This window comes from Rana temporaria, chromosome 1 (genome assembly GCF_905171775.1).
Source record: "Rana temporaria chromosome 1, aRanTem1.1, whole genome shotgun sequence".
Lineage (NCBI taxonomy): Eukaryota > Metazoa > Chordata > Amphibia > Anura > Ranidae > Rana > Rana temporaria.
This window is the reverse complement of record NC_053489.1, coordinates 168,737,635-168,761,121: the sequence shown is the minus strand read 5'-3', so window position 1 is coordinate 168,761,121 and position 23,487 is coordinate 168,737,635. Positions and strand designations below refer to the sequence as shown.

The 23,487-nt window shown below is 46.4% G+C and overlaps 1 protein-coding gene across 1 annotated transcript in view; it reads right to left on the bottom strand.

Annotated features, from left to right (window-relative positions):
* Positions 1–13,954, bottom strand: part of FBXO21 (F-box protein 21) — a 70,379-nt gene extending 56,425 nt beyond the window's left edge. Inside the window, exons 1-2 of the mRNA XM_040345911.1 lie at positions 13,639–13,954; positions 11,223–11,358 (exon numbers count right to left, since the gene is read on the bottom strand). Of these exons, the coding sequence (XP_040201845.1) occupies positions 11,223–11,358; positions 13,639–13,913 (411 nt within the window). The 5' untranslated portion in view covers positions 13,914–13,954. The remainder of the gene's footprint in view (positions 1–11,222; positions 11,359–13,638) is intronic.
* Between the last annotated feature and the right edge of the window lie 9,533 nt (positions 13,955–23,487).

The window sequence follows — 23,487 nt, the reverse complement described above, 5'->3', positions numbered from 1 at the left end:
CAGTCATTCATGTCTAAACCGCTGGCAACAAAAGTGAGTACACCCCTAAGTGAAAATATCCAAATTGGGTCCAAAGTGTCAATAATTTGTGTCGCCACTATTATTTTCCAGCACTGCCTTTAACCCTCTTGGGCATGGAGTTCACCAGAGCTTCACAGGTTGCCACTGAAGTCCTCTTCCACTCCTCCATGACAACATCACGGAGCTGGTGGATGGTAGAGACCTTGCGCTCCTCCACCTTCCATTTGAGGATGCCCCACTGATGCTCAGTAGAGTTTAGGTCTGGAGACATGCTTGGCCAGTCCATCACCTTTACCCTCAGCTTCTTTAGCAAGGCAGTGGTCGTCTTGGAGGTGTGTTTGGGGTCGTTATGTTGGAATACTGCCTGTGGCCCAGTCTCCGAAGGGAGGGGATCATGCTCTGCTTCAGCATGTCACAGTACATGTTGGCATTCATGATTCCCTCAATGAACTGTAGCTCCCCAGAGCCAGCAACACTCATGCAGCCCCAGACCATAACACACCCATAACCATGCTTGACTGTAGGCAAGACACGCTTGTCTTTGTGGAAAAAGGTATATGTTACTGTGCTGTCAGTTGAACCAATCCTAAACTAGAGAATTGGATGTAATGTGAACAAATGCTGCAACTATAAATGTGAGACACACACACACACACACACAATGTAAACCTGTAATCAATAAAAGCTGCGCAAAAATAATAATCCCGATATGCTCAATGATGCTGAACTGAATAATGAACAACAACAATGCTTACTAGGAATAGTGAAAATAAGTGGAAAAACAAAATGAAATAAGAAGATGCACTCTGTGTCAAATTAATGGCATTCATCACAATATGAATTAAATTAAAAACAAAAAGTTCAGGTAGTCCCACTAATGAATGGATGTTAGGCAAACTCCGTGGCTGAAAATGGTGGATGCCAATATGTTGGTATTGTGAAGTCCTCATAGGGGTAGTTTGGTGACATCAAACAACAAATCACCCACGAACAGTGCTGAATGATAGAAAAGGGATCCTCCACCTCCAAATCAACTGCCGCTTACCAGAAACTATGATCCCTAGCAGGGATCTATGTTCAAAAGATAGCATGTACCCCAGCCTGGGTCTCTGTATAGTGCTGTCAGATGTCTCAAATTGATTGTTCATGGCCGATTGAAAAAAAGGATAGTAAACAACATAGCGTAACCCAGTAAAAAATTGTTTAATAAAATAAATTAAAATACCACTTACAAAAGTGAAGATAAATTTGCGTGCGATAGATATAGTAGCCGGCCGGCTCTCACAGCTCGTTCCTTTCCGGGACTTTGTGTTTAGTGTTTTGGTGACATCAGCACGCCACTCCTCCCTACGCCGTTTCGTCAAACCTGACTTCGTCCAGAGGCCTAGCAAGGCAGTGGTCCTCTTGGACAAAGTCAGGTTTGAACTCCTCACACGCTTGACACCATCTGAACCTAATAAGTTTATCTTGGTCTCATCAGATCACAGGACATGGTTCCAGTAATCCACGTCCTTAGTCTGCTTGTCTTCCGTAAACTGTTTGCGGGTTTTCTTGTGAATAATCTTTAGAAGAGGCTTCGTTCTGGGACGACAGCCATGCAGACCAATTTGATGCAGTGTGCGGCGTATGGTCTGAGCACTGACAGGCTAACCCCCCCACCCCTTTAACCTCTGCAGCAATGCTGGCAGCACTCATATGTCTATTTCCCAACAACAATCCAAACAACTTCTTTGGTCGACCATGGCGAGGCCTGTTCCGAGTGGAACCTGTCCTGTTAAACCTCTGTATGTTCTTGGCCACCATGCTGCAGCTCAGTTTCAGGGTCTTGGCAATCTTCTTTAGCCACAATAATTTTTTTCAGATCCTCAAACAGTTCTTTGCCATGAGGTGCCATGTTCAACTTCCAGTGACCAGTATGAGAGAGTGAGAGCGATAACACCAAATTTAACACACCTGCTCCCCATTCACACCTGAGACCTTGTAACGCTAACGAGTCACATGACACTGGGGAGGCAAAATAGCTAATTGAGCCCAATTTGGACATTTTCACTATGGGGTGTGATCACTTTTGTTGCCAGCGGTTTAGACATTAATGGCTGTGTGTTGAGTTATTTTGAGGGGCACAAGAATCCAGATTGTGCCAGGATGTCCAAAAGCTGTCCAGCTGAACATTGGGCAACACAGTAACAATTGGGCACAACAAGAAAACTGAGAACTAGCTGTAGTCCATGAGTAGGATCTATGAATGGAGTAGCTGAAGGGGGCACCAGAGGCAAGGGATAGCGTGCGTGCTTAAAGACGGGGAGCTCTCTGCATCCGCATGCTAGAGGCAAACAGAAGGGGCTTACCTTCACACAGAAGACTTTTCAGAAGGCTTACCCCGTCTTTAACTTTCAGTCCTATGAGCTGTCTGGGAACACAGGATCAACGCCTTCCCTACCGAAAGAATGGCAATCTGCCTTATTTTCATAGACAGATCGCCGTTCTGGCTCTCTGCCAACGATTGACGGGTGCCGGTGGACGTCGAGTCCACAGTACCCACAGATCAGCTCCCGCTGTTTAGAATCACAGCAGGTCGGTGCCGGCGGTGTGCATGTGCGCCCCCAGAGCAGGGAGTGCAGGATCATGTACTAGTTATGTGATACTGCGCAGAAGAGCCACCTTGCCGCCTTATATGCAAGTCATATGGTCGGCAAGCGGTTAAACAGTTTTACGGTCATGCACTAGGCTGGTGCACCTTCTTCTTATGTTTATTTTTTGGTCAGACCGTTTCTAAAATTAATTTCTATTTTACAGGGAACCTAAAAAAAAAATTACAGTAGAAAAAAAGGTCATTAAAAACTAGGGATGTCCCGATACCGATACTAGTATCGGTACCGATACTGAGCATTTCCCCGAGTACTTGTACTCGAGGGGGGGGGGGGGGAATGCTCTGATGCCTCAGCCGATACCTGGGCAGGCAGGGGCGTTGCAAGTCTTCTCCCCCGTGCTCTGTGCAGTCTTTCCTCCCCCTGTGCTCCGTGCAGTTTTTCCTCCCCCCCCCCCCGTGCTCCGTGCAGTCTTTCCTCCCCTCCCGTGCTCCGTGCAGTCTTTCCTCCCCTCCCGTGCTCCGTGCAGTCTTTCCTCCCCTCCCGTGCTCCGTGCAGTCTTTCCTCCCCTCCCGTGCTCCGTGCAGTCTTTCCTCCCCTCCCGTGCTCCGTGCAGTCTTTCCTCCCCTCCCGTGCTCCGTGCAGTCTTTCCTCCCCTCCCGTGCGCCGTGCAGTCTTTCCTCCCCTCCCGTGCAGTCTTTCCTTCCCTCCCGTGCAGTCTTTCCTCCCCTCCCGTGCTCCGTGCAGTCTTTCCTCCCCTCCCGTGCTCCGTGCAGTCTTTCCTCCCCTCCCGTGCTCCGTGCAGTCTTTCCTCCCCCCGTGCTCCGTGCCGCTCTTCTCTCCCCCTGTCAGTGCCGCTATTCCCCCCCCCCCCCATCCGTGCCGCTGTTCTCTCCCCCACCGTCCGTGTCGCTCTTCTCTCCCCCACCGTCCATGTCGCTCTTCTCTCCCCCACCGTCCATGTCGCTCTTCTCTCCCCCCTCAATTTGTCAGAATGGAGAGCGGAGGTAGGAGCCGCTAAATCCGGCTCCTACCTTTTCCGAATGGAGTGATCATTGACTCTGTCCATTCACATAACTGAGCATCATAACCTGTGTTTACGATGCTTCAGTTTATGAATGGAGAGGAGCTTCTCTCCATTCATTTCAGCTGAGGCTGCAGAGAAAGGGACTGGGGAATCTGTGCCCTTAGTCCCTTTCTCTGTCTTAAAGGGGAGATTTCAGAGGTCTTTTAAGACACCTGATATCTCACCAAAGCCCCCCCCCCCCCCAACAGGGCTGATTAAAAAAAAAAAAAAAAATGCAATAAATATTTTTGAAAAAATAAATAAATAAAAAAACAAAAAACAAACAAACACACCCCAAAAAAAACAACAACAAAAAAAAAAATCACAAAAAAAAAAGAAATAGTAAAAAAAAAATTGTAAAAAAAAAAAAAAATAGTAGAAAAATACCGCCACTGTCACATGACATAAAAAATAAAAAAAAGGGGAGGCGCATGCGCGAGCGGCGGTGATGGACGCCTGATCCGTGCGCTCCGCTCCAGGCTCAGACTGCGGCGCCCCTAGCTCGGTCCACGGCCGTCGTAGCTCGTCACGAACGGTACGAGCGGACTCCTCGGGCTAGCGGGCACATTTTGGTGCCATCGGCGGACGAAAGGGAGGAGGATTGGGGCAGATATGAGAGGTGAGGAGCCGTGAGGTGAATCCAAGATGGCCGCCACGCAGCAGTCTAAAGCCCTCACACACAGCCTGACTGAAAGAGGGACACACAGGCCGGTGCAGCCCTTCATCTCCCCCCAGCAGTTTTCCCCAGAGGCAGTGGGAAGTTCCCCTCAGAAGAGCTCTTTACCCCAGGAAGCCATCAACCTGTTAAAAATGCCAGAGGGGGCTGAATCACTTCCCTTACTAATGGGGGCTAATATACTACTGACACAAAATTCCCTCAGCCATGACACGCAGCTACAGGGCTCTGCAGTATCAATGGATGACCTATTCCTCAAATTCTCTATGCTGCTGGAGAGAGGATTGTCTCAAACTGCTGCTAAAATAACAGGGGACCTAAAGGCAGACTTCCATTCCCTAGGCTCTAGAATTGAAGCTATTGAAAGCAAAATGGAGGAGACAGTGGCTGCTACTTCACAGAACTACAGCCAAATACAAACACTACAAGACCAATTAGACATTGCAATGTCTCGTATAGATGACCTCGAGAACAGATCGAGAAGATCGAATATAAGGATCCGTGGGCTCCCTGAGACCATTCTAAATGTGCCAGAGGCAGTGCAGGACCTTATTAAATACCTCATCCCTTCTGTGGCCCCCCATCATTTGGAGCTGGATAGAGCTCATAGAGCCCTGGGACCTCCCAGGAAAGACGGTTTCCCTAGGGATATCATCGCCAAACCCCATCATTATTTCATAAAGGAGGAGGTCATGAGGCAAGCAAGATCTAATCAGAACATAATGTGCCAGGGACATCAGGTACAACTTTTCACCGATCTTTCTCCATCCACCATCCAGAGACGTCGATCCTTGAAACCTCTACTCATAGCTCTAACCCAGAAAGTGATCAAATATAAATGGGCCTTCCCATTCGCAGTCAAGTTTGAATTTAAAGGCAAGCCCTACGCTTTTTCCAATCTGTCAGAAGGAGAGGCCTTACTCCTACGCCTGAAGATCATTGCACAAGAAGCAGAGATGGACACTTCCAACACTGGACAGGGATCTAATAAACGAGCCATTCCTACTAGCCCTCCATCTCCATTATGGGTGAAGAACAAAAATAAGAAGGCTAAGGATGATGGAGCAACCTGAAGTAGTGCCTCACCTGCTTGAATAGCAGGTCTTTGTTCAACGTCTAGCTGAGCCTTGGCTGAGCTGAATATTCTACTTGACTTATCTAACTCTATTTCCTCCATTGTGTGGTGTTTTTCTCTTCCAAAAAAAATTTTCTTTTTTTTTTTTTCCTAGTCTCTACTGTAATGTAGTTTCCGGATTCAAGTGTGATATATATACTCCCAGATATGCTAGAATTGTTATCTATATTGTATGTATCCCCCCTGATTACTAAGTACCGGCCTTTTAACTAAAGCTAAACCCTTTGGGTTTTAGGGAGGTTGCATATATCCTTTTTTTTATTTTTTTTACTACCGGAATATTACGGGGTTTCTTATTTTTTTTTCTCCCGCAGTTGGTAAGACTCTCTCGTATTGTTGTGGGGGTGAAAGGAAGTTTTGTTGCTGGGTTTCCCCGGTGGCCGGGGCGGGTTCCCCCCATAACCCTTTTTGGGGGGGGGGGTCCGCGGCGGGGGTCGGGGATTTTCCGCTCTTACACCCCTGTGCAGGATTTATTGTGTGTCGTGCACCGATTCATTTAATCTTCTGTGATCATATTTTTCTCATGGGCGCCCGGTCTGGGCCTGGCTCCTATGCGCCTCCTTCCAGCCTTCGGACGCCTTATGGTCTCCGAGGGATGGACGGCTTTCCCTGGTTTAGGGAGAGCTATTTACGAATTCATTGTCATGAGTGACTGGGGCTTCTCCTCCCTAGCGCTCCTTTTCCTTACTTCAGGAGACCTTTCTGATTCTGTTCTTTTCTGTCTACCCCACCCTCTTCCCTTGATCCCTATGTATCTTTTTGCTTGTCTAACATATATCATGCTTTCTGGTTCCTCAGTTATCCGACTCATCTCAGGGGGTTCAGACCTCATGACGGTACCTGTGATTGGGGCCAGAACCTTCCCGGACCCGACATTGCAGCAGGTGAGTGTGGGGTGCTCGTGCTGGGGGGCCACCTCTGAACTCCATGGCTAACTCCTTAGATTCTAAGCTCCGCATCGCATCCCACAATGTCCAAGGCTTAAACTCCCCGATTAAACGAAGGAAGGTATTGGATCACTATAAAGCTCTCCATTTTGATGTCATTATGTTACAGGAGACTCACTTTCCTATCCGATACAGCCCTACTTTTCTTCATCAGCATTTTCCCCAATTTTATTTAGCCAGTGCAGAAAACAAAACAAAAGGGGTTGCTATTCTATTCTCCAAAAAATGTGCATTCGTTAAGATTTCCGACATCTCTGACCCAGATGGGAGGTTTTTATTAATAAAAGGCACAATAGGGGATCAATTATTTTCATTTGTATCCTATTACGCACCTAACAGGGGGCAAGCAAAATTTTTTAAAATTATGTTAGAAGCCCTATCCCCTAACTTAGAAGGCACTATTGTATTTGGCGGGGATTCCAACATGGCCTTGGACCAAGGACTGGACAAAACTAAACCTCCTGGGTCAAGACTGATACGCCCAACGAGAGAAAGTCTTAAAATAGCCAGGCTTCTGCATGGCTTTGGCCTAGCGGACGCCTGGAGAGATCTCAACCCCTCTAAGAGAGACTATACCCACTTCTCCCACCCACAACTTACCTATGCTCGCATTGACCACATTCTTACACCTTCCACCATTTTGCCGGCAGTCTTGTCGGCATCCATACGGGATTCCGCTCTATCAGACCACTCCATAGTTCTTATCTCACTTAAGCTAGGCATCAGGGAAGGTTCACGTACGTTGTGGAGATTGAATGAGTCACTTCTTTCTGAGCCGGCCAGAGTCAAGGAGATAGGTGCAGCCCTATTGGATTATTTTAAGCTCAACGACACTGGGGAAGTCTCCGAAGAAACACTCTGGGCGGCCCACAAAGCCTTTATCAGGGGTAAGCTTATCCAGATCTCATTGCGTGTTAAAAAGGAAAGGTTAGCAGACATAAATAAATTAGAAAAGGAATATACTTCTCTTAAGGAACTGCATAAAAAGAATCCGACTGGGGTCCCGACTACCCTGCTTGATAATGCCAGACTGGCGCTGAACCTAGCCCTGACGACCCGTGCAGAAAAATCACTTAGATGGAGCGCACACAAATTCTTTACCAAAGCCGATAGAATCGGCACCATGCTAGCATCTAAACTTTCCCCCAAAACCAAACTGATATCCATGCCTAAAATCAAAATAGGGGGGGATCCTCCCACGACCAATCCCTCCAAAACTCTAGAGGCTTTTCACAGCTTCTATTCAAGCCTTTATGACTCTCATACACCGCCCTCGACGGACCTACATTCACAATTTTTTGATGGTCTCCCCATCCCTTCTCTCTCGAGGGACCACAGGGACATAATGGATTCCCCAATTACAGAAGATGAGGTAAGGGAGGTGATCAAGGGTCTCCGCAAGGGGTCAGCTCCAGGACCGGACGGTCTTTCCATTCCTTATTATAAATCCTTTGTGGATATACTCACACCGCATATGGTCAAATTCTTTAACTCCAAAACCATGGGCAACCCTTTTGATCCCCAGATTAACACGGCTTTCATCACAGTTATACCCAAACCTGACAAAAACCCAGAAGATGTCCAAAATTACCGTCCAATTTCCCTTATCAACAACGACCTTAAGGTCCTAACTAAAATACTAGCCAACAGACTGGCGGGGTTTATTGGACAATATGTACACAGGAACCAAGTGGGGTTTATACCGGGCAGACAAGGCCCAGACCAAATTAGACGTGCAATAGATTTAATATCGATCCTACAAACCAATTGGACGGGAGGGACCCCCCAGAAGGGTTTTTTATTGTCATTGGACCTCCAGAAGGCCTTTGATTCTGTTTCCTGGCCCTACATTTTCAGCGTTCTTGAACGCTGGGGATTTGGGACCGGGTTTCTGGGTATTATCAGAGCCCTGTATGCACACCCTAGGGCGGTAGTTCGGATTAATGGTCATTACTCCAAACCAATAGAAATTAAGAGAGGCACTAGACAAGGCTGTCCTCTGTCGCCTTTATTGTTTGCTATTGCAATAGAATCTCTTGCTATTGCCATACGACAGAATCCCAACATATTAGGAGTCAAATGTGGGGAACAGACCCATAAATGTGCCCTCTTTGCGGACGACATACTATTGTTCTTGACCTCTCCCATCTCCTCCCTCCACAACCTATGTCGTACCCTGGACGACTTTTCTAAAATATCGGGTCTCTCGGTCAACTACTCCAAATCGCAAGCACTTAATGTATCCCTAAGTCCCCAAGAAGTTCAGGGCCTCCAACAGTCCTTCAAATTCACCTGGAGTGAGTCAAATATCAAATACCTTGGCGTCACCTTAGCAGCCAAGACCGAGGCTCTCTATAACCTTAATTATCCCCCCATATACAAAAAACTAGAATCTGACTTGCTTACTTGGTCTAAATTTAACCTATCCTGGTTAGGTAGGATCAACTCGATCAAAATGACCCTGTTCCCTAAACTCCTATACTTCTTTCGCTCCCTCCCTATCCCAATCAGAAGGAATCACTTAAAGTCCTTTCAAAGTAAACTGCTTAAGTTCGTATGGGGCTCATCGGGGTATCGTATACCTCAGGACACACTCTATCGACACAAACGCAAAGGAGGGCTTGGACTTCCCGATCTTCACAGTTACTACCTCTCAGCTAGATTAGCACAGCTCTCATCTATATATGACAAACACAATGTACCAGATTGGGTCAGCATAGAGGAACAGGCGGTTCCCACTACACCTCTGGACTGCCTTCTTTGGATCCCTAGCAAATCTCGCCCAGCTATCTTATCCCCAGTGTTGTCCCAATCCTTTGCCCTATGGGATCGCCTTAGACAAAATACCAGCCTTACCTCCTCTATCCGTCCTTTAGCCCATATTTTTAATAACCCTGATTTCCCTCCCGGTTTACGACCTGAGGAATTTAGGTGGTGGATAGATAAGGGGCTGTATCGGATAGGACAGTATTTTACCTCCAGTGGTCCTATCTCCCTATCTTTCTGTATGCACACCCTGAAACTTCCTGAATCGGAGAAAGCCCGCTTTCAGCAGATTTCACAATTCCTGCATGCCATCTGGAAATCTAAGCCTTTACCCCCTAACTTTACCTCATATGAGATCTGGTGCGGTCAGGCCGTGGAGCGGAGAGGTGGTATTTCGGCAATCTATGCGACCCTCACTCACCCATCAACCAAAACATCCTATATGGAGGCTTGGGAGGCTGACTTTCAAATGAACATTAGCCAAGAATCTTGGCATAAAGCATTCTTTAGATCATTTCAAGGTATCCAGGGAACGTCCTTGAATGAGGCGAGTGTTAAAGTCATTACTAGATGGTATCTCACACCCTCCAGATTAGCGGCCATGTATCCAGGTGGAGACCCAAATTGTTTCAGGGGTTGTCAGCTGAGAGGCACTATGGCCCATACATGGTGGGAGTGTCCTAGGATCCGCTCCTTCTGGCGAATCATCTTCAACATGATTTTCAAAGTGACAGGGAGCCGGATTCCTAGGACGCCAGAAGTGGCTCTCCTGAATGCCCATATCCCTCTCCTGGCCAAACCTACTCAAAAATTACTGCACTTCATTCTGCTTGGGGCCAAAATTGCCATTGCAAAATCCTGGAAACAACCCAAGCCGTTGGTTTCGGTAGCCAAACAAAAAATTTCATGGGTCATGACCCAAGAAAAGTTATCCAGCATACTGGATGACTCTTCTGAGAGGTTTCATGAAACTTGGGGCCCTTGGGCTGACTATATTGGTGTTCCTCTGGCACCCGATTATGTCAAAGCTTGACTGCCGTCTAGATATAGGTTAGACATCTTAGCTCCCCACCCTTCCCTGCCCTCTATCCCTCTTCTCCTCTCTATTTCCTAACCTCTTTCCTTTATGTTGCTATCCCTTTGGTACAGGATCCTCTTGATTTATTACCCAAGCGACCTTTACAGGGTTACGGTCGATGGTATTGACACTTTAATATCTTTTAGACTCATTTATTTTTGACATGTTTTGTGGGGGGAAGCACTTGGTAGTCCCTTCCTATCCCACTGCTCTCCCCCCGCCCACATTAGTGAGAGTGATGGGGGGGGGGGGATGGCGAGGTAAGGGGGTCGGGGACCCTTCCCTTAGCACAGCAGGTTCCCAAGTGGGGTGCTGAGGGTCTGGACTCCGAGTTGCCCTCGAATCCGAGCCAAAGTTTACTTGGTTTGACCTTATTAGGTCCTGAGGGTAGCAACTAGTTCAACTTTATTTAGCCTACCGGGCAATCAATATTTCCTCTGTTCGTTCCCCCAGGAATTATTTTATTTTGTGGTATTTACTGTTTCAAGATTTCTTAGCAGTCTGTTATGTATTGCTCCTAGAGGCCATATCTATTTTTTTGAAAAGTATATATGATGACTGTAATCCTATATGAAATATTAATAAAAACTTATTGAAAGTAAAAAATAAAAAAAAGTATCGGTATTCGGTATTAGCGAGTCCTAAAAAAAAAGTATCGGTACTTGTACTCGGTCTCAAAAAAGTGGTATCGGGACAACCCTATTAAAAACACAAACTGTTAAATCAGTGTAAAGACTAAAGCTAATTGGCTGAATAACCACTGAAATCTTAATTGGTTCCTCCTAAAAGATCTCTGCTCCCTGCACCAATGACATTACAAAGCCTTATAGCTGCTCGTTCATACAGACTACATTATCTGTCATGTGAATAAATAAAAGTCTGGCTATAAACATTTTCATTACTATGTTTACAGACGGCATAAAACATTGGTAAAATGTCACTTACATGCTCCACGATGAGTTCCTTTGAGAATGAGGACACTAGTTTTCGTGCGGCTATGCCAGCCTTGTGCCGACTTTTATACTCTTCCTGCCAATCTGGAAGGTCCATTTGGTTATAGTACTTGATTATTGTTGGCCATCTACATAATACATTAAACACAGAGAGTTATCTTGTGGACATAGATGTTGGAAAATTTGCATTTAAATTTGGGATGCAAAACAAGAATCCCTCAGATAGGACTGATCCAGGCTGATCAATGAAAACTAAACCAATATAACTAGAAGTCCTGGAGGATCAGTACTATCCGTCTGATATGTATATGATACTAAAACAATCTGCATATGTAGGTCTGGCCTGTACACATAAATCCCCTTGTTAGGCCTTGTTTATGAGGGTGTACTGCAATATATGCCTGTGTTTGCCTTGGAGGGGATGTACAGACGTTCCATGCATCCCTGTGCAGATACTGTGTTTCCCCGAAAATAAGCCCAGGTCTTATATTCATTTTGGCAACAAAAGACACAGTAGGGCTTATTTTCGGGGTAGGTCTTACCATGTAATGTGCTGTCTACTCTCCCCATCTCCCTCCCTGCCTGACAAGAATCCCCAGTGTCAACCGAGTTAAAATGCTTGTAAAATCCTATAATCCACTCTTTTACAGTATTAGATAATGTACAATGTGTGCATTTTTGTAATATAATTGTGCCAAATACCTTTTGTTATAGCGCCGCTCTGCGCTTCTGTGACCTGCCAGAGCACTCGTCCCCGCATTTATATTACAGAAACACACACATTGTACATTATATACTACTGTAATAGAGTGGGTTAAAGGATTTTACAAACATTTTAAACTAGGGCTTATTTTTGGTGTAGGGCTTATATTGCAGCCGCCCTGGAAAATAACGCTAGGTCTTATTTTTGGAGTAGATCTTATATTCGGGAAAACACAGTAGTACCAACCATGATCATTGGGGCACCACTTCCACTACTCCCAATTTGACAGCCGTGCAAGTAAATGGGAAAAAACGATTACACTACACCCACGGTTTTTCTGCCTGATATACTGACCAATCCCTGATCTCCACATACCTTCGCACACATTGACCAATCCTTGATCTCCATGTCTTTTTACACACTGACCAATCCCGACCTCCTTGTCTTCTCACAGTCACAAACTAACTGATCCCTGATCCCCCTTTCTTCTCACACACTGACCAGCCCCAAAGCTCCTTGTCTTTCACACTGACCAATACCTGACCCCCCTGTCTTCTCACACACAGACCAATCCCTGATCCCCCTGTCTTCTCACACACTGACCAATCCCTGATCCCCCTGTCTTCTCACACACTGACCAATCCCTGATCCCCCTGTCTTCTCACACACTGACCAATCCCTGATCCCCCTGTCTTCTCACACACAGACCAATCCCTGACCCCCCTGTCTTCTCACACACTGACCAATCCCTGATCCCCCTGTCTTCTCACACACAGACCAATCCCTGACCCCCCCTGTCTTCTCACACACAGACCAATCCCTGACCCCCCTGTCTTCTCACACACAGACCAATCCCTGATCCCCCTGTCTTCTCACACACTGACCAATCCCTGATCCCCCTGTCTTCTCACACACTGACCAATCCCTGATCCCCCTGTCTTCTCACACACTGACCAATCCCTGATCCCCCTGTCTTCTCACACACTGACCAATCCCTGATCCCCCTGTCTTCTCACACACTGACCAATCCCTGATCCCCCTGTCTTCTCACACACTGACCAATCCCTGACCCCCCCTGTCTTCTCACACACTGACCAATCCCTGACCCCCCCTGTCTTCTCACACACTGACCAATCCCTGATCCCCCTGTCTTCTCACACACTGACCAATCCCTGATCCCCCCTGTCTTCTCACACACTGACCAATCCCTGACCTTCCTGCATTCTCACACACTGACCAATGCCTGACCTTCCTGTATTCTCACACACTGACCAATCCCTGACCTTACTGTCTTCTCACACACAGACCAATCCCTGACCCCCCTGTCTTCTCACACACTGACCAATACCTGACCCCCCTGTCTTCTCACACACTGACCAATCCCTGACCTTCCTGTCTTCTCACACACTGACCAATGCCTGACCCCCCCTGTCTTCTCACACACTGACCAATACCTGACCCCCCTGTCTTCTCACACACTGACCAATCCCTGACCTTCCTGTCTTCTCACACACTGACCAATCCCTGACCTTCCTGTCTTCTCACACACTGACCAATCCCTGATCTCCTTGTTTTCTCATCCACTGACCAATCTCTGATCCCCTTGTCTTCTCATCCACTGACCAATCTCTGATCCCCTTGTCTTCTCACACACTGACCGATCCCCAGCTCTTGGTTGCCCTCTCACACCCGATCAATCTCTTACCGAGTAAACAGCTGCTTCCTCCATATTTTCCCCCGGGTGGCACACACCGCTCGGAGCCGCCTGCAGACACTGCTGACACTGGCCATGTCCCTGTAGTCCAGATCCCCCTTACATAGGATGAGCTCCAGAAGCTCCTCTGGCAGCCCCGCCAGGCTTGGGCACATCGGCAGAGTCCTGTTCTCATCTGCCGGGGAGCAGCTCGCCGTACTGTCCGAGGAATCGCTATCATCGTGCAGACTGCTCTCTGCATCCTCACCTGTCAAGGCAGCTGCCATCTTTTGTTTACATGGCCTAGGAGAGCCGGTAGTCGCAGAGTGATGACGTATGTGCGGGCTTGTGTAATCCCTGTCAGTGCAGTCCTGGAGGCAATAATGACAGAGGGAGGGGGGGCTCAGACAGAGGTGTCAGGACAGGGCTTTGTCATTCCAAGGGACTCTATGATGATGATGATTCAGTTCATGTGTGGAAAACTGGAAATAGCCCTGACTTCTCTGTTTGACAGGCAGACTTTCCAAACGTTGTAACCATGAAGGAACATTTGAAATAGTGTTCACATAGCTCCCAACTGTCCCTGATTTCGAGGGACTGTCCCTGATTTGGAGCAATGTCCCTCTGTCCCTCATTCCTCCTCATCTGTCCCTCATGTTGATCTGATCTATATAGTTGTATATAAAATGCACTTTGAGTGAGAAACTTATATAGCGCAACAAATGCAAACTTAATTGCCTCAAGGCGCTTGGCATTCAAAGTTGTACAGGTCTTTCAGAAGAGGTGGGTCTTCAGTTTTTTCCTAAAAACCCGATGGTTTTCTTCCAAGCGGATGGTCGTGGGTAGAGCATTCCAGAGCCGTGGTCCTTGGACCGAGAATCTACGTTCTCCACTTTATCTTTCAAAAAGTGTTTTCCAGTGCTAAACCTTTCATCCAATTTCTAAATTGCTGCATTTGTAAATTTTAAAAGCCAATATAAAGTAAGAGTAGTGGTAAAAAAAAAAAAATAGCCCTTCTAGATTTAATTAACCTTTTTTTTCAGTTACGCCTCCTTTAAGGGGCTGTGGCAATGATGGCAATTTGCATATACTCCAGAATGTTATGAAGAGTGATCAGATGAATTGCAATTAATTTCCATAAAAATGAACTTAAAGCAGAGTTCTACCAAAAAATGGTTATTCCGCTTTCCGGAATCCTCCCCCCTCCGGTGTCACATTTGCCACCTTTCAGGGTGGAGGAGGGAGCAGATACCTGTCTAATTCAGGTATTTGCTCCCACCTCTGGACATAGATCACCGCCGTGATTGCGGTGACCTACACCACGTCCATCCCCCCCCCATCCCGCTGTCTTCTAGGTTACACACAGGGACAAATCGGCTTCAGGACCTGACATCGCGGGCACCCTGGACAGGTAGGTGTCCATATATTAAAAGTCAGCAGCTGCAGTATTTGTAGCTGCTGACTTTTAATATATATATTGGCGTAACTCCGCTTTAATCCCCAAAAAAAAACATTTCCACTGCATTTGTTAAGAAGGCTTCATGGTGCCCAAGAAGGTTCAGCAAGCACCAGAACCCTCTCCTATAGTTAATTTGTGAAGGAATGTGATGAGCATAATGATAAATTAGAAAATGTCTATTCTCTATGCATCTGTGTACATAGATGCCATAGGGGTCCCAAGGGGTGTTCCTGATCAATTCAAAGCCAGGGACCAGGTAAAAGCTGGTTTTGAGTCTTTGAGCCCCATAATAACTGTCAACAAGAATGTAGATTGGATTAACTACATATACTCACGCGCCTGCAGGTCGTTCAGAACATGGCCGCGCGTCTAGTGACTGGAAAAAAAACATGGAATCAATCTCCCCTTCACTGAGAAGCCTTCACTGGCTACCAGTGAAAGACAGAATCACTTTCAAAGCACTCTGTCTAACACATAAATGTATTTGGGGAAATGCCCCCCAATACCTATGCGACAAAATAAAAGCCTACAACCCCAATCGCGCTCTGCGATCTTCCAACCAAAATTGACTCCAAATCCCCAAAACCAGATACAAGTCCAAAGGAGAAAGAAGATTTGCTGTCCAAGGCCCTCCACTTTGGAACACTTTGCCAACCTCCATTTGGTTGGAGGAGAACCACTTGGCCTTTAGGAGAAAGATCAAAACCCATCTCTTCTGAGCTCAAGGGAGAAGTGCTCAAACAAGCGCCCAGAGGCGATTCAGTTCGCATGTGTAGCGCTATATAAATGTTTCACTCACTCACTTACTCATACTACAACCAACAGAGATTTGTAAATGATACCAGAGATGCCCTTTAGGGAATTGCTGACCAGTTAGCCCCCACTTCCTATATGACATTCCAGAACCGGATGGCCTTAGACATGGTGTTAGCTGAGAAAGGAGGTGTCTGTAAAATGATAAAGAAAACGGGAACATGTTGCATCTACATTTCTAACAATACTGGCCCAAATGGTAAGGTTACTCTAGTTATAAAGAAATAAGAAGATCTGTCATTGGAGTTGAAGAAGAACTCAGGTATTGAAGACCCGTGGGATCAATATTTCAGCTAGATGAATGGGTGGCAAAAGGTGCTCGCCCAGATAGAGGTTACAGTATTAATAATCCTAGTCCCCTTAGCTCTGGTTGTATGCTGTATTCTGCCCTTTGTAAAGAATATAATGAACAAGGCTGTAGATAACAGTACACCTACATTTCTCCACCAAGAAGAAGAGGATCCCCTTATGAAGGAAGAGGATAAACCCTTCACTCCTTTACAGTCACTCCCCGTCCATAATTTCATAGGGATAGGATAGGGACTGCCTGACTGTCCTTCCTGAGCTGTGTCGAGGGGGGTAGTAAACTAGTTACTGCCCTTCTCTATGCACAGCCTGAAAAAAGGTCCTGGGGAATGGCCCAGGTGGATAGGTCCTTTAGTTTGAGGGACACACGGTCTGTTTTCTTTTAATCACCTTCTCTATGTGTGTGAAACACGCAAAAGTGTGCCAGCCTGATTTTTAAAGTTGTTCAGCACCAATCATATGGTACTACGGTACCATGTGTTTTAGCAGGCGCAAACGTACACTAATTTGCTAGATGCATGGGGATGTCATTAAGAATTAATGGCACCCACACGTGTCTGCAAACGGCAGCAAATTTATGTACGGTTAGGGAAAACGTGCAATTTCACACCTGATACCATAGTGCACTTGGTGTGAACAAGCCTGAAAATTTACTGTGTGAGGCAGAGTTCAGTGGTCTGTAGGTTGTAAATCCCCCCTCCCTCCAGTTCCCCCCTCCCAGCACAAACCCTCCCAGATCCCCCCTCCAAGCAAAACTCTCCACCAAAATCACTCTCCTAGCACAACCCCCCAAAATCCTCCCCACCCCCTCCAAACCCCCCTTTTGCTAGCACACATTCTGTCCCCACAATAATGACAGCAGCAGAGAGAATGGAGCCAGGAGAATGTGCGGGTTGTGCTCTATATTCTGCCTTTCCCAACCCCTCCACTTCCCTAGCTCCTCTCCTTCCCTAGCTCCTCTCTTTTCTGTACATTTGGATCTGAACAATCCTCTTAGCTGTTAGCACAGGAGGGAAAAAGCACTGTTAACTCCTGTATACAGAGGAGGCAGAGAGCTCAACCTACAGCTCCCCCGCTCTCTGCTCCTCTCTGTACTCTGGCAAATCCTTAGCAAGCAACTACGTCATTGGTTGGTAGGATACGGTCAAGTGTCCAGTTTACCTTTCTGCTTTGCCGGCAAGAGTACAGAGAGCAGGGGAGGGGCAGATGCAGTGTGGGATGGGGCATCACCTAGTAAGATGCATTGTGATCCTCACCTGTGCCCGTGTGCACAGATTACAACCAATTATCTCACTACAAGTGAGAGTGAGAGGCGAAGCTGCCTACACTGCCGGGCCAGGTAGGTGAGATGTGCAGAAGCTTTTTTTTGGGGGCGTGGGGGGGGGTCATGAGGGCTATGAAGGAAGATGTGTGCAGGGATAGGGGAGCGCAACGCAGAGCTCAGAGCTGAGGAGCTTGGAAGTGAGATGTGGACAGCCTGTGAAAGAGACCTGAATGCTGCACTGTATATGTAGCACACTCATGAACTCTGCAATCTGTACGTACCACACCCCTGAAACCCGCACACTGTACATAAAGCACCACTAAACCTGTCTCTCTGTACATAGAGCACCCCTGAAACCTGCACTCTGTGCTTAGCATGGCCCTAAACCCTGCACTGTGGATATAGCACACTCCTCAACCCTGCACTCTGAATAATACTGAAGAAATGGCAGCACTCCAAGATCCATCAAAATTCTTATTTAATAGACGAACATTCCAAGTGTTACAGACAGTTCAAATGGTAGACGCGTTTCACACACTAACAGGTGCGCTTATTCATTACTCGCCTGGAACAGCGAGTTCTTTGTTTGGATAAACCCTGCACTCTGTACACAGTGCACCACTAAAACTGCACTCTGTACATAGCGCACCCATAAACTCTACATTTGGTATGTTGTGCACCCTTGAACGCTAAATATTGTACATTGCGCACCCCAGAACTCTGCACTCTGTGAATAGGGCACCCCCTGAACTCTACACAATGCACTGCTGGTATTCATTGCCCCTTTAAGATCGTCCCACTGTTTGCACACACAGTGCAATTTTGCCACACCCACCATCAATGCAGTTCTGCAAGGGAGGGCGTGGTTGAGTTTCTGCACCTATTTGGTGAGAAAAAAAGTCCTGGATAAACTTAAATAGTCTTATGCCCTGTACACACGATCGGATATCTGATGGAATCTAATCCGATGGATTTTTTCGTCGGATATCCGATGAAGCTGACTTTCATCAGTCTTGCCTACACACCATCAGTCAAAAATCCGACCGTGTCCAACGCGGTGACGTAAAACACAACAACGTGCTGAGAAAAATGAAGTTCAATGCTTCCGAGCATGCGTCGACTTGATTCTGAGCATGCATGGATTTTTTTCCGATGGAGTTCCACACAGACGATTGTTTTTTTCTATCAGTTTTTTATCCATAGGAAAATTTCTGAAACATGTTATGTTTTTTTCCCACCGATGGAAAACAAACCGATGGGGCCCACACACGATCGGTCTGTCCGATGAAAACGGTCTATCGGTCCGTTTTCATCAGACAAACCGATCGTGTGTACAGGGCTTTAGAGATACAACTGGCTCTTCAAGAGCAACCATTATGCTGATGCAGCGCGTTATGAAATTAGCACTCTTGCTTTAGAGTGATCATTAAGGCCTTGTACAGACGACCGAACATGTCCGATGAAAACGGTCCGCGGACCGTTTTCATTGGACATGTCTGCTGGCAGGTTTTGGTCTGACGTGTGTACACACCATCAGACCAAAATCCCTGCGGACAGAGAACGTGGTGACGTAGAAGACACCGACGTTCTCTGACACGGGAGTTCAATGCTTCCACGCATGCGTCAAATCATTTTGACGGACAGTCTTCCAGCGGACAAGTTTCTTAGCATGCTAAGAAACTTTTGTCCGCTGAAAACATGTCTGCTAGGCCGGAAAACTGTCCGGTAGGCCCTACACACGGTCGGACATGTCCGCGGAAACTGGTCCGACGGACCAGTTTCAGCGGACATGTTCGGTCGTGTGTACAAGGCCTCAGACTTATGCGCACAGGACATATAAAACACTGCTTTTACAGTTGTTTGACTTTTTTTCCTGCCTCTAAATACCCCTCTATATTAGTCCATGTGTCCATGCATCCTTTGCTTTAGTGCAGTCCTCCTTCACTTACCTCATCCTTCCATTTATTTTGCTTTTAAATGTCCTTATTTCTTATGAGAAATCCTCACTTCCTGTTCTTCTGTCTGTAACTCCACACAGTAATGCAAGGCTTTCTCCCTGGTGTGGAGTATCGTGCTCGACCCCTCCCTTGGACTACAGGAGAGTCAGGATGCTCTCTACGTTGCAGATAGAGAAAGGAGCTGTGTTAGTGGGCGTCCTGACTCTCCCGTAGGTCCGGTCCGAAGCTCTGTGACCACGCCCACGAAACCCGATCGCCGCCGGTGTCCCGCGATCGGGTCACAGGAGCTGAAGAAAGGGGAGAGGTGTGTGTAAACACACCTTCCCCGTTCTTCTCTGTGGCAGTGTCACGGATCGTCTGTTCCCTGTTATAGGGAACGACGATCAGTGATGTCACACCTACAGCCCCGCCCCCTACATTAAGAATCACTCCCTTAGGGCACCCTTAACCCCTTAGCGCCCCTAGTGGTTAACCCCTTCACTGCCAGTGACATTTTCACAGTAATCAGCGCATTTTTATAGCACTTTTCGCTGTGAAAATGACAATGGTCCCAAAAATGTGTCAAAAGTGTCTGATGTGTCCGCCATAATGTCGCAGTCACGGAAAAAAACGCTGATCGCCGCCATTACTAGTAAAAAAAAAAATATTAATAAAAATGCCATAAAACTATCCCCTATTTTGTAAACGCTATAACTTTTGCGCAAAGCAATCAATAAACGCTTATTTTTTTTTACCAAAAATAAGTAGAAGAATACGTATCGGCCTAAACTGAGGAAACAAATTTTTTTTAATATATTTTTGGGGGATATTTATTATAGCAAAAAGTAAAAAATATTGCATTTTTTTCAAAATTGTCGCTCTATTTTTGTTTATAACGCAAAAAATAAAATCAAATACCACCAAAAGAAAGCTCTATTTGTGGGAAAAAAAGGACGCCAATATTGTTTCGGAGCCACGTCGCACGACCGCAAAAATGTCAGTTAAAGCGACGCAGTGCGGAATCGCAAAAAGGGACAAGGTCCTGAACCTGCATAATGGTCCGGGTCTTAAGTGGTTAAATGCAATAATAAAAATATTTTTTTTTGTCAATTGAAAAAATGTTGTCATTTGAAAAAATGTTGTCGTTTGAAAAAGTTACAAAAAAAAGGTCCTTTAAGAGCTATGGGCCATCTTCCCCTCACTCGTCTCCAAACCCAGCCATGGATAGGGACCCGATCACCTCCGCCGCTGCCGACAGCTTCGGTAAGCAGCGGAGGGCGCGGGAGAGCGGCAAGAGGGGGGTCCTCTCCTGCTGCCGATAATGGTGATCTTGCGGCGAATCCACCGCAGAGATCACCATTATCAGAAACCGGACCGCTGACCTGAAGACGAGGATATCTGGATTATGGCAGATAGCTGCTGATATAACAGAGATATCCCACTTTAAAATGCCGACGTATATAGTCGTGCGCCGGTCTGGAAGTGGTTAAATATGGACACAGGATCCTCTTGGTTCTTCTCTTCCTGAATCCTTTTCAGTCACACTATAAGTCACTGATCAGCGCCATTGCTAGTATAGTGTCTGTATGGATCAGTATTTTGACCATGAACAGAACTATGCTAGTGTTTCCATTAGTATAGTGTCCCTAAACATGCAGTGTTAGCAGGATCAGCCTCGATCACTGCCAGCGCTCGCATTTAGCCCCCCCCCCCCCCCATCAAGTGCAGTGTCAGTATACGTTTTCAGATTACTCGAAATTACCATCTTGGGTACATTGTCCACAAAACTGCAGCATTAGAAAGATCAGGCCTGATCTCTGCTTGCACAAGCAGTTAATTGTATTTCTAGTTTTGCAAGCAGTCCCTAATTGCTAGACAGAAGCTCTTTTTCCCCATAGTCACCACTAGGTACCTGTAAATTTAGTGGCCAAAATGTCCCAAAAAAGGTACACTAGTGAGGAGGCCTACAGGATTTTGAGCATAACCGATAAGAACGAAGGGGATGCCTCACTGTCTGAATATGAACTTGTAGAATGCGCCACCCTGACATCTAGCTTAGATGATGGAGAAGAGGTCCTTGCTAAGTTTAGGCATACCCAGGGCCGGCCTTTGGGGTGTGCGAGCTGTGCGGCCGCATAGGGCGCCATGGGCAACAGGGGCGCCGTGCGGCCATCACAGCTCGCAGAATGTAAGTCGCAGTCAGTTGCTCACATGATCACATGGGACCCGATGGTACCAATGTACCAGGCGGCACTTTCAGGGGGGTGGCAAATTGCACAATGTCTTGGGGGCGCCACAGGATTAGTGAAGATGGGAGGGGGGCGCCACAGGATTAGCTCGCACAGGGCGCCTGAACACCTAAGGCCGGCCCTGGGCATACCCAACCCCAGGTTCCTGAAGTGCTAAAAAGGGGTTGTGGGGATGAGGCCCTTTGGGACAAGGTGCTTTGGGGGGGAAACCCAAAGCACACTCCCCATGTTGAGGGCATGTAACCTGGTATGGTTCAGGAGAGGGGGGGGGGGGCTGAGAAGCTGTCTAGAAGCGGGTTTACTGCCTACATTCATGAGGCAATCTGCTGTGATTCTTTTGTGAAAAGGTAAAGACCCTTCAGTGATTGAGAACTGTTCTTTGAGCCGTCTGCTATATAAAATTGGAACTGACCTCATCCTAAGAAGGATAGAGCATAGATGCTGTGTAGAGTGCTTCTGGGCATCACTGGTGAGCTGCCGTTGAGGGTTGTGTCAATGATGTGTCTCTTATTATCTCTGGTACAGAGGAGACGCAGGATGAGGTCCTGGTGATAGAGCAGCACATGGAGACTTCTGGCTCTGAAGTCAACCAAGAAAATAGTGAAATTGGATGGGTGAGGAGGGTGAAAGGTTCAAATTAATGGATGCCTTACCAGAGCACCAGGAGTAAAAATTAAAAGTTTGGACATCAAATTTGGTTCTGATGACTATGGTCATCTAAATTGGGAAAGCAGGTTGGGGGATGCAAATGCCAAGGTGGCAAACCAAAAGAGATACCGGTATGTACCACTTCTTGCTTTAGTGTCCCTTTAACATAGAGGTATATAAAAGAGTGACGAGAGTTCTACGCATCCCCTTCCTTTATCACATGAGTTATGCAGAATTGGTGTATAGAGCATTATTGACTTGCTGTTTTTTTTGTTTTTTATGTATACACTTTTTCTAGTTAGTGTAGTTGCCTGTTACTTTAAGTGGTATGCACAGGGCCAGATTTCCCTGTGGCAGAAGTTCCTCCCTGTTGAGGTGGTGCACGACATTCTATGTGAGATTGGAAGAAATTTGAGAGGAGAAGGGAGCGTAGGGCTGCCTGGTAAAGGGCCTGGAGGAATATCAGAGATTCCTTTGGTGAGCTGGTCATCTCTGGATAAGTAGCTTTTCTTCTTATGATGTTCTTTTCACTTCTTTTGATTTTGTTGGTGGTGTTGTTCTCTTTGAAGAAGTGCTGCATGCATGACTGTTGTGGGTTTGTTTCTTGACCTCGCAGGTTGATATCTGGTGTTATGATGATTATTAGGGTTTATTTTCCCCCAGTAATGATATGTTAATTTATGCAATTTTTCTATTGCCCTAAAACTATGTTTTGTTTGAGACCAAAATGTGCTGTGTTTCAATTATTTTCTCTTTTGTTGCGTATATATACATATATTTATATATGCATACTTCCATATTGAAAGTCTCATCTACTTTTCTACACCAACTTCCCATCCTAGGCCTTTCCTTCTCTTGCCAGTGTCGGGGGATTTAAACTTTTAGCAGAGTTTATTAGATGGAGCACCAATGTTCTCAAGTATTGTTTACTTGACATTCCTACCCCATGTAAACAAACACATCCAGGGGTCTTCTGGGATCTCTATACTTGTTATCTCTTTGATTACTTGCAACACTTCTCTCCAATAATTTTTTTTTTTGGACACGTCCACCATATATGGGCCATCGTTCCCACCTTCCCCCACACATGGGAACAAAGTCTTGAAACTTACCTTTGATGATTATTTGCCTTATCCGGTGTTATATACCAGCGTACTAGGCATTTGTCATTAATTTCGATATTAT